The sequence below is a fragment of the Danio rerio genome, chromosome 1, assembly GCF_049306965.1.
Source record: "Danio rerio strain Tuebingen ecotype United States chromosome 1, GRCz12tu, whole genome shotgun sequence".
In the NCBI taxonomy this organism is placed as follows: domain Eukaryota; kingdom Metazoa; phylum Chordata; class Actinopteri; order Cypriniformes; family Danionidae; genus Danio; species Danio rerio.
In genome coordinates, this window is record NC_133176.1 from 50,191,407 (window position 1) to 50,205,969 (window position 14,563).

Consider the following 14,563-nt stretch of genomic DNA (forward strand, 5'->3'; position numbering starts at 1 on the left):
TTAATAATCCATTTAAAATGCTTCTTGAGTATGTTTTCTTTATTTGTATTTACCTGATTGTGCATGTGATATGATATGGATATGTTTTCAGGAGATCCACTCATGACTTTTGAGTGTTTAAAAGTCAAATGCAACTCAAAAAATGATTAAAGCGTGAAGAGAAATGTGAGGATTATTCATTTAAAATGAATCCAACAATGACACCCACAAAAACCTGCAGACTGTAATGAAGAATGGCTCAGACACGAATCCAAACATGCTGCCTGAATGGATCTCCTTGGAAATAAATAAAGGAAAACAGGTCTGAATAAATATATATAGATAGAACTCATCTGCCTTTTATTATTATCTTTCACAGCATTGTAACCAAGGAGGCATCTTAACAAGTTCCCCTCAGACCTCACACAAGTCCTTTTCAGATATGAAAATACTATCAAATAAAAAGTCGACACTACTTTTTAAAGTCTCTTCTGCTTGTACAAACAAGTAGATTATCGATGCAAATACAATCAGTTCAAAGCAAACGAGATGATGATGTTAGTTTACACTGAGCAACAAACAATGAACACAAAAGTGAAATGCTAAAAGTGGCTCGATGCACACGAACTCAACGGAAAGAGAATCAAACCATACACACGACGAGCAAGGCCGAGAATGATTACAGTACATCTCACCAAAAAACAGCAACAAGAGGTCACACAATACAGCAGTTCATCTCTTCCATTAAAATAGGATGAACAATAAAATACACAGATTGGAGACACAAGTGAGTGCTTTGGGTCTGTCATACACATCTAGCAAACTTGCTCAGTTTTTCAGGTCGGCCCCAACAATTTGCTTTCCAGATAGCAAGATCTGCGGTGAGCAAAAGATCAAGCTTTCTGGGTAAACCTCGAAACTGAAAGACATTTTGCATGAAGAAAATGAGCTGTATGGAAAACAAATCTAGATTTAAAGGTCCCGTGAAATTAAAATAAAGTTTTTTAGATGTTAGTATCAGTATTGTTAGTTTTTAAGATATCTATTAGCTAATGTGTTATAAAATGCAGAGAAAATTCACGTTTAGAAGGTATAAAATTGATATAAAGCTTGTAGTTTGTCACTTCCGCCTAAATGAATCAACGATTTTAGTCACGTCAGCTCATTAAATTTTGACCAATCAAATGCTCTCTAGTATCTGACATGCCTCGCCCCCTTCAAGACGATTCTCATTTGCTTTTCTTTCAATGCGCTTGAGCTCAAGCACTCTCACTGCCAGAGCTGTGATAAAAACAAAAAACAATTGGCTGTTTTTTTTTTTTTATAGGGGAGGAGCTACACTATGTCTTGCCCACTCTTTGTGTTTTGGTTTAGATTAGGGATGTCCAGATCCGATCATGTGGTCGGAAATCGGGCCCGATCACGCGGTCTCAGACTCGATCGGAATCGGACGTTATCTCCAAATCAAGACTCGAATTTGTATGTATCTATATACAATATATATTCTCATTATTTTTGAACACATCTATAGTTATGTGGTGGCACAGAGTTAGACCTCTAGACCTTGTTGCAGAGAAGCTTGATTAAACGCCGGCAAAGTAGAATACGGAAGAAGCTTGAAGCGGAAGGCGCGAAAATGTCTGTGGTCTGAAAGTTGATGATGACAACATTGCCATAGCAAACTGTGAGATATGTGAAGTTAGAATTGCCTGCTGGGTATTTTAAGTTGAGGTGTTATTTGTTTTTATATTCGATTTTTAAAAATAATTATCGTTGCAGTAGAGTCCAAAAGTGAAGAATTTGTTATTTATTACTTGATTCAAGCTACCTCACAGAAGTGCTCTGTTTGTTAACAGAGATGTTGAATGTTAAAATAAGATGAATTAAATAAATAAGGAACATCCTGAATGTGTTTTTCCCTCACCTTTATTCTTTTTTTAAATTATAGAAGTATCGGATCTGGTTTCAATATTAGTAGATACTAAAAATCAAATTACTCTGACTCGAGGGGAAAAAAAACACTAATAAAATAAATTGAAAACAAATGGATAATTCAAAGCAATTCACGGGACCTTTAAGATTAATTCAAGTTCCATCTGAATTTGTCTTCTAAAATGAGCGTTTTTTCTCTGGTTCTTGTGTGTTTCACTTTTAGGGCAAAAAAGAGGGTATTTTCACTGCATTTAAAGTGAAATATCTGAACATAAACGTAGGAGATTGAGAAAAATGATATGGCACTTGCATTTGAACTCTTCATTTAATCCCTATGTTAAACCTGTAATATAATATGTGTAACATTTGTATATAATAATATTATATGTATCTAATAATATTATAAACATTTGTATTTTAAAATGTTATCAGTACTTTACAGAATAAAACAAAAAGTATGTTTTACTCAAAAAAAAACAATGAATTGAAAAAGCAGAGAAACTGAGAATTTTCAAGTGGTCTCTTAAAGAAATGCACTGCCTAGCACATTATAACCAATATAGGCTCATTCAGAAAATGTACCCCCGTAAACATTTCTGGAGAGTGCGATTTATGTAGCCAGAGGTACAAATGGCAGCATTTCATCTTTAAAACGAACACTACAGGGCAGGATGACAACGTTCCTTTTTTGCGCTACCAGCTGACCGCTAACCTCTGTGTGGACGGCTTTTCCGCCAATACCAGTTTGCTCAGTAGCTCGCCATATACATCAACGGATTTGAGACACAGAGAGGAGTTTATCATGAAAATGGAGTTCGTGTTTGGCAAAGAATGGTTCCAGAAAGCAGGTAAAACAAAAGGCAAAAAAATATAATAAACAAGTAAATAACAGGGTGAGAACGTGGTAAAATCAGAAAACGTGGTAAAAAAAAATCAGGCGAGGGCTTTTATTTTTCTGCATTGCTTTTCATAACACTGTCAGGTGGGTTTAGGAAAGTGGGTGGGCGGATCAATCTGTGCTTTTGAAAAAATTAATGGTTGGGCTTAAGAAAATAGGAGGATGGTTCCGTCAGTCGACAGTGGCCTCTGGTGGATTTAAAAAAGAACAGCAGGCGCAAATGGCACTCATGAGAGAAGTCTGAGATCTCAAAAAGCGTACACAACAAAAACAAAAAACAAAACTGCCAAAAAATATACCTCCTGGGATGTATTTGGTGCTCTCCAGAAATGTATACAGGGGTACGTTTTCAAAATGAGCATGGGTCAATTAAAACACCTACTGTTTGGATTTAAGCAAGTAAATACATCTATGATTGGATGTTTATTGCAGTTACCAATATGTTTCTGGCATGTTATATTTTTGGCCAAAAAAAAAAAATCTTTTTACGCTTGCTAATACAGTGCCAAACATACAACAACATGACAGAAACATGTTAAGCACAGCAATAAACCCTATGCATAGACCCTTAAAGGTACAGTTCACCCAAAAAAGAAAATTCTCTCATCATTTACACACCGTTGAGATATTTTGAAGAATTGGAAACCGGTAACCACTGACACACATAGTAGGAAAAACAAATACTATGGAAGTCGATGGTTACAGGTTTCCAACATTCTTCAAAATATCTTCTTTTTGTGTTCAGCAGAACAAAAACACTCACACTAGTTTGGAGCAAGTCAAGGGCGAGTAAATGATGATAGAATTGACTTTAAGTATTTGCTAACATGAATGCACTAAGCTAATAATCCTAACAACATCCATTCTCTGCAATAATCAAACTTCTCCTTTTGATTTTGGATTGAAATATGACCCAGGCATTTCTTGACAGTTTTTGTTTGACTCTCAACTGAACAGCTCTGACTCGCATATAGAAAGCATCACACCATTGTTTTGTTTTTTTTGTAAATTGGTCCACACTAGATCAATGGCAGTTTAGGTGCGTAACTGACCTGCTCTGGACCTGTCAGTGACTGGGCTTTACGTGCAGGACAAACCGGACCTCTTGAGGAGCTTCGAGAGAAACAGAGAGAGAGATAGAGATGGTGAAGATGCACAAAAGAGTGTGAACGAGAGCGAGGCTGATCCTCCTCTTTTGGCCGTCGTCTCTTGGCTCTCGAGCGCTCGTTTGGACCCTGCTGAATCTCTTGAAGTGGAACCCTTGTGCTCTGGCTGAGATTCTAAGGCAATGTCACATTACATATCAAAATGTACAACATCTATACATTGTGCAGTTGTGAGCGGAGGGTGAGATGTGGATGAGAGGTGCACGCGCGTGGGGGCGGCTCTATAGAACGGTAGCCTCCATCACTATGGCTGGATCCTCTATGTCCGCTTTACTCTGGACCATCCGCAACTCCAGCTGGGAAGGACTGGGTCTTCTGCCAGGACCTGCCATCTCTGAATACATAACAGAAAAACCAAAACGTTTCAGTGGGATGTGCTTGTTCATTGAAAGCACAAATGAAATTAAAACTAACCGTATGATTTTGTTAGCTCACATTGCTAGTTTTTTGGTGAACAATTTACTATTTAGATGGAAAACTAGATGGCAAACTTTGTAAGTGGAAAAACTGAACACTTCACTAGCGAGAAAGCAGCTAAACAAACCATCTGCAGTGAGAGGATAAAGAATGAGCCTCCTTCATTCAGCCTCTTTACTTTCTCTTTACTTTTACTCCTTTACTTTCGTGGATAAGGAAACGGTGTTGTACGCACTCCACTGAAGACATCTATTAGCCTTCATATTTAATTTTGTTTGTTAAGTGCAAAGATTTGTTTCAAAACTATTTCTAAATTCAGTTCTAATTTCCAGCAAATGAATAAATAAACAATAATAATGAAGTGTGGTTTAAAAAATTGAGTTATATTTAACTCCACACGTCCTGTTCTTATGCCCCATATGGTGATCCAGACATCTCCAAAACCCGACAGGATGACAAATCTAGACTAGTTTTTATTAAAACAAATATTAATATGCATATAATAAACAATACTGCTAATAATAACATTATATAACTGCATATTGTAATGAATGAACTGAAAAAGCCCCCCAAAGTGATGGCAGTGGTTTTTATATTAATGTAAAAAAATATTTTCATAACATTTTAATCCTTTAATTGTTTTCATTTGTAAAGATTTTTGAGTAATGCTGTACATCCTATGTGTATTAAGCAATGTGTCTCTGTGCTGGACTTTAGACCTGCTTTTATATGGTCAATGGTGCAGTCTTTTTCAGTTCCTCAAAATAGTAACACGCCCACAATGAGCCTTAACACACCTCTAGGCCCATGAGTCCACAAAGTGGTGCAAATGGATTTACTAAATAAACAACGTGGCGCAAAACAGGAAAATTAGGGTTGTGCTTGTCTGAAAATAGCAACAAATCACGCCGAAACACGTCTTGTGCATTATTGCACCAGGTGTATGATAGGCCCCATAGTGTAAGGCAGGGGTGTCAAACTCAGTTCCAAAAGGGCCGAAGCCCTGCACAGTTTAGTTCCAACCCTGCTCCAACACACTTACCTGTAGGTTTTAAACAAGCCTGAATGACTCAATTAGTTTGATCAGGTGTGTTTAATTAGGGTTGGAACTAAACTGTGCAGAGCTGCGGCCCTTTTGGAACTGAGTTTGACACCTGTGGTGTAAGGAGCACCAAAATCCGCATTTTGGGATAAAACCGAAAATTTCGACGAAAACGAAAATGCTTTCATTCATTCATTCATTTATTTTCTTTTTGGCTTAGTCCCTTTGTAAATCCGGGGTCGCCACAGTGGAATGAACCACCAACTTATCCAGCATGTTTTTACGCAGCAGATGCACTTCCAGCCGCAACCCATCTCTGGGAAACATCCACACACAATCGTTCACACTCGTACGCTATGGAGTTTTTAGCCCCCGAAAATGCTTTTTAATAATTAATTTTGAAAGACTTATAAAAAAACATATGCCAATAAAATAACCGTGTTTTGTTGACAGTCAGTGTTGGGTGTAATTAGTTACAAAGTAACTAGTTATCGCAATTAGATTACTAATCTGAAAAAAGTAAAGTAAGGGATTACTTGAAATTGTTATGTAATTTATGTAAGTTTCTTATAATTTACTTGCCTTAAATACTGTAAAAAATAGTTCTGGATTAATCAATTCAGAAATGTAATTCAAAATATAATATACAAATATCTTTTGGAGAATAATTGTATTTTTCAGCTAAATAAAGTTTCATTAATCAAAGTGTTTGAACATGCTTAAGAAACAATGAATTAAGTCAGAATTTAATGACACTATATGGCATGTTATACCACGAAATGGTGGTATAATATACCTCTATAAATAGGAATATCGTATGCATTTCTTGGTGAATATATTATTACTGATGCATTTAAACAATTTTATTAAATGCAGTTAAATTCAGTTGTATGCTTTAAAATAAGAGATTGTTCACCGAACATATGTAGGAATAGAAAGATTACACGTTTAATTCAAATGAGTTATTGCAAAAAATATATATACATTATATGCTTATATTTAAAATTTAATTTGGATTAGTTCTGTTTATTAAGATTGTATTTAATACAATTAATGTTTTATTTTACATTTTAATTTATTAATTAAATACATTTATTTTTGTTAGATTAGCTTTAGTTTTGGTAATGACTAATCTAATGTATATACACAAATATAGAAAATAATGGAATACAATTATATATATATAGATCTGTGAGGGGTTTACTCGTTTATGCTGTCTATATGGTATTTATTTCTTAAGTACTTGATATTTTATTACATAAAATGCTTGAAATAACAACATTTTTATTTTAGATTTAAAATGAATGTTATCAGTAGTTTACAGAATAAAACAAAATCATAACTTTACTTAAAAACATAACTATAAATTATAAATCTAGAGCAGCGGATCTCAGACTTTTTTCATCAAGTATCACCACAGAAAAAATTTGTCTCTCCAAGTACCACCAAAATGAGCAGTATTGAAATACAGTAGCGAAGTAAGCCCAGTAAACCAGCTATAACTCTACACAGTTACAAAAAACGTGGCAGATTACCTCAGAAATATAAGCTATATGTCATATATGGCATATTATATACATCATTTTTGGTAAATTTTGAAATGTGTGTAGCATGTACATGACATATTTCTTTCCTCCGCGTACCACTAGAAGGAAGCCTGCGTACCACTACTGGTACACGTACCACAGTTTGAGAACCACTGATCTAGTGCATTTTCAAGTGTTCTCTTAATATTATCCATAGCTGTACTGTATACATAATATGTGTGGATTACCGTGAGCATAAGATATAGTCCTCTGAATGACGTGATGCATAACGGAGAAGGTCTTCTCACATGCCGTCTGCAAAAGAAAGAAGAGCAGTAAGAAAAGCAGCTGATCAGCATTTTCCTCCAGTGCTGCATGATCACTGTGATGCATTTGTGGCCTGATGCCGTAATGCACTGTACCTTCAGGTCTGTTGGGTAATGATGAGTCCAGGCCAACAGCATAGCAGCAAATAGATCACCAGTGCCCACGAAAACCGCATCCACTTTCGGCACCTCTATCCGGATCCGCTGGGTCGTCCTCGTCCCGTCCGGCATCACTGCAGAAACAGGAGTCCATGCATTCATCTCTGTGTTCAGTGCATCGGTTTATCATGTATTAATTAGTACACATCTCTCACCCCCAAGCTACACAACACCACACGGGTGGTTCGAAGCAATGAACAGAAAACATTTGAATTCATATGCATTAAAATAAGCTCTGATACCAGTGAATTCTGCCATCTGTTGAAATCTCCACACAGTGAATCGTCTTTCACTGTTCAGCTGTTTGACACACTTTTAAATTCATAACAATGCAATACAATGCAATGTATTTTATTCCATGAAAACCCCTTTATTATACGACCTTACCCTAACCCCAACCTTCACAGGAAACCTGTGGCAAGATTTGAAAGCCAAAACACCCGTTGACTATGATTTAAAGGGTCACGAAACACCAAAACACATTTTTTGAGCTGCTGACAGTCGTATATGTGTCTCACACTGCTAAAAACACTATTAGGACACCTATATTTCACTAAAAAGTGTAAATTGGTTGTTTTTGCGTTATTTCAAGCAAATTTGTACTTCCTGTTTGAAACAAATTTTTGAAGCTGCGTCACGGTCATGACATAATAGCGTTGTATTCTAGCGTGCAGACTGGGCGTCTGTGCCAGAGTGAGTCTTATTACGTCTTACAGTGTGTTGCATTAATGCATGAGTAAGGCTTGGTTCAACCCAATCAGCGCGCTCTATTGTGAAACTTCATTAATATTCATTACTGTCACAGTGTTTAGACGACAGAGACGCCACGTTGTGTTGGCAAAACAAGCGTGAAGTGTTGCTTTTATAGTTTGCTGCAGTTAAGTTTCGTTTTCATTTTCTCTCTGTGAGAGCTCAGAGTCACGTGTGGATTAACAGTGTACGCGACGCTCGACAACAATAACTTACGTGTCTAAGGAGGTTTATTGTTTACCTGAGAGCTGTTCTCATCTGCAAACGCTGAGATCCAGATTGTAGTCTCCTCTAAATAAAGACGCGGCTCTAGTTGCTGGTGATTGTCCTGTCTCTACAGATTTGGTAAGTGAGCGACCAGTGCTCTTTGTTTATTCAGTTCGTATTTTATTCGTATCAAACAAACTATTGCACCGAGTGCAATAGTTAGCACTAACAGTTACAACCAAACTATAACCTCGTGTTGGATTTTGTGACCGGAATAACACACGCGGCTTTCTGACACTACCTGCCGTGTGCATCTAAGTTTCCAGGAAATGCTGAGTTTTTTTTTCTCTCATTCGCCGTGCGGTATCAAACATTGCATGAAAAATACACGCTTACAGCAGCGCCTCGAATCAAATATCACGTTTGTCGGGAGGGACATTAATGAATTCCCTGAATGAAAGAGCCAAACTGCAGTTAAAGTCCACCATTTAATAATTTGGCAAATAATTCGACTACAGATGTCCATGTAAACACAGTCACATTGTCCGCTGTGTGTGTGTGTGTGTTTTGACTCTGAAATTCAGCGCGCCCAAATAGACACTCCCATACCAAGCCACTTTTCTTCCTCCGACACTCCCCCCTAAACAGAGCTGGAAACGCCCACTTTTCTGACTTTTTCCAAAGTAGAGGTGTGAAAACACCCTGCTGAAACGAGGGGGTTTCATGGCCCTTTAACAATTCTGAATTACGAGTACACAAGACATGTCCTCATAAACCACCTTACAACTAGGTACACCTTACAACTAAAGTACAACTAGGTCATGCCTATGTCACTATATAAATTCAAACCAGGCTCATTCTGAAATCATAGTCCTGTAGATGTTTCTGGAGACCGCGAATTATGTAGCCTGAGGTAGGTATGGCTGCATTTCATTTTTTAAGGGAACGCTACGGGGCGGTATGACGCCGTTCGTTTTCACCCTTACCGGCTGACTGCTTACCTCCGTGTGGAGGGCTTTCCTGCTGTAACCAGTTTGTCCAATTGGCTCGTCGTGTACATCGGCGGACTTGAGATGCAGAGAGGAGCTGACCATGATGACAGGGTTTGAGTCCAGGAAAGAGCGGTTCCAAAAATCAGGTAAGACAAAAACAGAATCCAAAAAATAAAGTGAACGAGTTCATAACAGGGTGAGAATGTGGTAATATCCAAAAACGTAGTAAAAATCAGATGAGGGCTTTTCTTTTTCTGGACAGCTTTTGTAAATTGTTGGTTGGGTTCAGGGAAGTAAGCGGGCGGGCGGGTCAATCGGTAAAATTTGTTGGGTTCAGGTAAGGAGGAGGGTGGGTCAGCCGATTGGCCAGTTGCCCAGTCAATCATTCAGCCAGTGAGACAGCAGCCTCTGGTGGGTTTATGTGACAACATCGGGGGCGCGAACGGCGCTTTAGATTTGAGATGTGAAAAAGCGCACACAGCGGCCTCTAGCAGAGATTTACAAACCGGGACGTATTTCGCAGTCTCCAGAAACGATCATGGGACTATGTTTTCAGAATGACCCTGGGTTGTATAAATTTGTGTCTTTGTAAACCCCATCAACAAACACACACACACATTTGTATATATGGTTTACGAGGACTCTTCATTGATGCAATGTATTCTATACTGTGAAAAACACTTATTATATGGCCTTACCCTGGTCCTAACCTTAAACCAACCTTCAGAGGAAACCTGTGGCAAGATTTGACAGCCAAACACCACGTTATGTATGATTTAAGAATTTTGAATTACGAGTACACAAGACATTTCCTCATAAACCACCTTAATTGAGTACAGCTTGGTCATACCCATGTCAGTATACAAATTTGTGTCCTCACAAACCTGTAAATCACATAAACAAGTGCACGCACACACACACACACACACACACACACACAAACATGTCTGGTTTACTATCCTGGAAAAATCTATACATAGATTTTTCATACAAACTGTATTTTTCAGTGTACCTCAATTTAGGTCCCCACAGTCACTCAAGTTGGTGTGAATTCAGGTTTAAGTGACCACTAGTATATAAAACACACACACACACACACTCACACACTCACACACACACACACACACACACACACACACACACTTACAGATGCGCTGACTCCCGAGAGACACCAGGAATCTGTCCCCGAGACGAGGTGGCAGGTCAGAGCTGGTAATGACCACAGTGTCTGGGCCCATTTTATGCAGTAGATCCATCACCTGAACACAAACATTATTATTCTTGTTAATAATAATAATAATTGCTTAATATTAATATGCAATAAATGGATAAAAATATATTTTTTTTATTATTATTCATATTACTACTACTACTACAACACATACTAGATACAGTAATAATAAACAAATTCAAAACGTCAGTATTATTATTAACATTATTATTGCTATTATTATTAATTAAAAGCATGATATACTGAATAATAGTAGTGCAGAACTATTAGAAATAATACTGTTATGTTTTATATTACAACTAATATAATAAATGATAATAATAACCCTCATAATCATATCATCATGATCAACAAGCAGTTTTTTATATAAAAAAATATTGTATTAATTTTATATTTTGAAAAAGTTGTATTAGTTGGCGACATGGTGGCGCAGTGGGTAGCACTCTCGCCTCACAGCAAGAAGGTCGCTGGTTCGAGCCTTGGCTGGGTCAGTTGGCATGTCTGTGTGGAGTTAGCATGTTCTCCCCATGTTCATGAGAATTTATGGTCGTTTCCCAGTGATGGGTTGCAACTTGGAAGGGCATCGGCTGCATAAAACATATGCCGGATAGGTTGGCGGTTCATTCCGCTGTGGCGACCCCTAATAATTAAGGGACTAAGCCGAAAAGAAAATGAATGAATAAATGAAAACTTTTATTTATAACGGTAACGATAGTAATGATAACAATAGAAATTTGTACTATTAGTGATGATTCAAAATACCAATTGTTTATATATATATATATGTTATAAATACATGATTGTTAAATAATACATAATAAAAAAAAATCTAAAGTTTGAAAATTAATTTTATTATTAAAATAATATTACTACAATCAAATAACATTTTATAGCATTAATATGGCTATTTATATTTAATATTAATTTCATAAAAATAGTTTGAAAACATTATTCTTAATGTTAATAACAGCAAATGATAAAAAATTATGTAAAAAATAATTATATAACATGATATCCAACATTAAAATGAAAAGGATTTGTGTATAATTTGTATTCACAATTTCTTTTCTGCTTCCGTCCTTTCTATAAACCGACTTTCAGAGTCATTCCTCATTCATGCATTCAATCTCACCTCAACAGCATCTTTCTCTGTGCTAATATTCTTCCCTGTCAGCAGCCTACAAAGAACACAAAGAGTTCAGAAAATGTCTAGAAAAAATATATAAAATGATTTGCACGTACAACCTCAGCTGACCACCAGATGGCACTCCAGTACCACTCATCTATCAGCAAAAGCCAGCGGTTTGACATTTGCAGCACTGAATCATCCAATCACAAGAGCTTTTCTACTCACTCGGCCTCAAACTGGTTGGGTGTGATGATGTCGGCCACCGGGACCACTTTATTCTTGTACACGGGATGGAGATTCTGAGGAACATACTGCAAGAGGACAATGGGTAAAGCTATATTAAAATCTCATTCCGAATGCTGAAGGAAGAAATAAGAGGGAAAAAATGAAGGAGAGCTTACCATTGACCCATGATCACCTAAGACAGGGTCACAAACTGACAAGAAGAACAGAAGAAAGCTAGTTACACTTTAATCTGCAAGTGTTAACGTACAGTCCTGAACTGTTCAAACTACTTCACTGTTTCAGAGAAAAGTCTCTTTAGCTCAGCAGGGCTACATTTATTTATGTTAGGAATAATAAAGCTTTAATAGTGTAAAAACGCTTGCTATTGAAAATAAATATAAAATTAATTCAAATTAACAAGTAAAGCTTTGTTTTCGGCATCATTTTTCCCTTAGCATCACCAGATCTGTCAGAAATTATTCTAATGTGCTCATTTGGTGTTCATTAATATTAATGTCATGCTTGTGCTGGATAATTTATATATACATATATATTACTTTTAATCAACCAGCAAGGTTTTTTTTGACTGGAAATGACACAGGTTTTTCCAAAAAGACAATAAGACGATGTACATGATGCAACATTGTGAGGAAAAAAATGTTTATATTTTAATAAAAGTGGCTTGTCCAAAACTCTTCATATCCTTCTCAATATAGAATAGAGAAGGGTTTATTTCCTATTACAGCAATCAAATGCTTGCTATAATGTCTATAATGTCTTGTTTTACTTGTCTACACTGTTATTTTTGCTCATTCGTCTTTAGTGATGAGTAGGCCCAGACAGAATCTGCGAGCGCAGAATTCCACAGATTTTCCGCAGATTTTTAGCCCATCATTAATTCAGTTTATTTACTTGAGTAAATGTCTTTAGATATATATTTATTTAGTTTTTAAATTATTTACAGTCATATTATTGACTAATATGAAAATGTTCATCTGATTTATTAGATCTTTTAGTAGATGTATGAGAGACCTGCTTTGTTTACCAAATAAAGTAAATCTAATTGGGTTTGCATTTTAAACAATGAATAAAAGTTACAAATGTATTATTTTTTATTTCACATATTAAGGTTTTAGTTATGATACTACCAAAATAATTCCGCAGAAATCTGCAGATTTTTACTAGAATTCTCTGTAGAAATAGCAAAAAACATCCGCAGATTGCGTCTGGCCCTGGCGATGAGCTCCAACCCTTTTAGATGGAAGGTCTCCTTGCCGTCACCCTGATCTTTAGTTCCCTCCTCAGATTCTCAATTGGATTTATGTCAGGACTCTGGCTGGGCCACTCGAAAATGTTAATATTTGATGAAGCGTTAATGAATCTTATGTTAAAGTAACTTTAAGTCAGAATTTGCCAGAGGTTTGACTGTATATACATATACAGTATTTAAATTGAAGATGAAAAACTCTCATATAATTGAAATGTAACATTATGTATGCATTATAAGTGGCTAAGGACAAAAGTTACCCCTTACATTCATTTTTACATAACAAAGTACAAATGTTTCAAGGTCAGAAGAGTTAAGAAATATGTCAAAATAAATAAATTAACATTATATATATATATATATATATATATATATATATATATATATATATATATATATATATATATATATATATATTAGTCATTTTGTGGATCAATTTAATGCATCTTTGCGGAATAAAATAATTAATTGCATTTGTCTTTTTCCGACCGGATTTTCATCTTAAGGTAAGGCAAATCTTTTCAAAGTTTACAATAATAGAAAAAAAAACCTCAAATGCAAATTTGGTGCATTTAATTCAAGTTGTTAGTGCAGCTGATTGCAGTATTGGTAACCTAGTAACCAGCAGTAAACAAGGCAAGCATAATGGAGACAGCTGATTGGTCATTCCGGTATAATGTTCGCTATGTCAGAGATTATTCAGCAAATATATTTCGATCTGCAATTATTCGCATAAAACCTTTTTCGACCAATTTCAGAACCACCTCAAGCCAATACTTCAAAATGCGCATTAACACAGGGTGATTAAAACTAAACTACAGATGCCAAATTTGGGAACCATTTAAAAACCTGTGAAAACTACGTGTGTATAATGTACTTTCTATATCTATGTGGCATTTCTGTTCACTGATAACGAAAGAGAGTAAAACACTCACCATATACGAGGTTAGGATTGGCCCTCTTCAGCTCTTGTACAATATCAGCAACCATCTCCAGGAATGATGTATCTCTATTGTAACCTGCAGCAACAGAGAGAAAAGAGCTTTTATCAACACAATTTGTTTTCCTGCTGGCAACTTCTGATGCTTGACTCCATTTGTCCCAGGTCAAAATGCTCTTCCTGGCCTAAGTAGAAAAACTGACCAGTCAACACAAGCAAGAGGGTCATACTCAGGTTATTCTCATTCAGCCTGAGAGCATCAAAACGGGTACAGGTTTGTTTAAGCATTCCTGAAATAGTAGTTTTTACACAAAGTTTCAGTGCTAACCATTGAGCCACCATGCCACCCTTTTATTAGTTTCAACCTTTTAGTAAAA

The 14,563-nt window shown here is 36.3% G+C and overlaps 1 protein-coding gene across 3 annotated transcripts in view; it reads right to left on the reverse strand.

Annotated features, from left to right (window-relative positions):
* Window positions 1–316: 316 nt before the first annotated feature.
* pdxkb (pyridoxal (pyridoxine, vitamin B6) kinase b) overlaps window positions 317–14,563 on the reverse strand; it is a 67,576-nt gene continuing 53,329 nt past the window's right edge. Inside the window, exons 5-12 of one of the 3 annotated variants that reach the window (XM_073947703.1) lie at window positions 14,182–14,265; window positions 12,156–12,190; window positions 11,980–12,065; window positions 11,758–11,803; window positions 10,542–10,653; window positions 7,383–7,519; window positions 7,209–7,275; window positions 317–4,309 (exon numbers count right to left, since the gene is read on the reverse strand). In XM_073947703.1, the coding sequence (XP_073803804.1) occupies window positions 4,197–4,309; window positions 7,209–7,275; window positions 7,383–7,519; window positions 10,542–10,653; window positions 11,758–11,803; window positions 11,980–12,065; window positions 12,156–12,190; window positions 14,182–14,265 (680 nt within the window). In that variant the 3' untranslated portion in view covers window positions 317–4,196. The remainder of the gene's footprint in view (window positions 4,310–7,208; window positions 7,276–7,382; window positions 7,520–10,541; window positions 10,654–11,757; window positions 11,804–11,979; window positions 12,066–12,155; window positions 12,191–14,181; window positions 14,266–14,563) is intronic. The other 2 variants (XM_073947709.1, NM_001145586.1) reach the window with 2 other exon arrangements.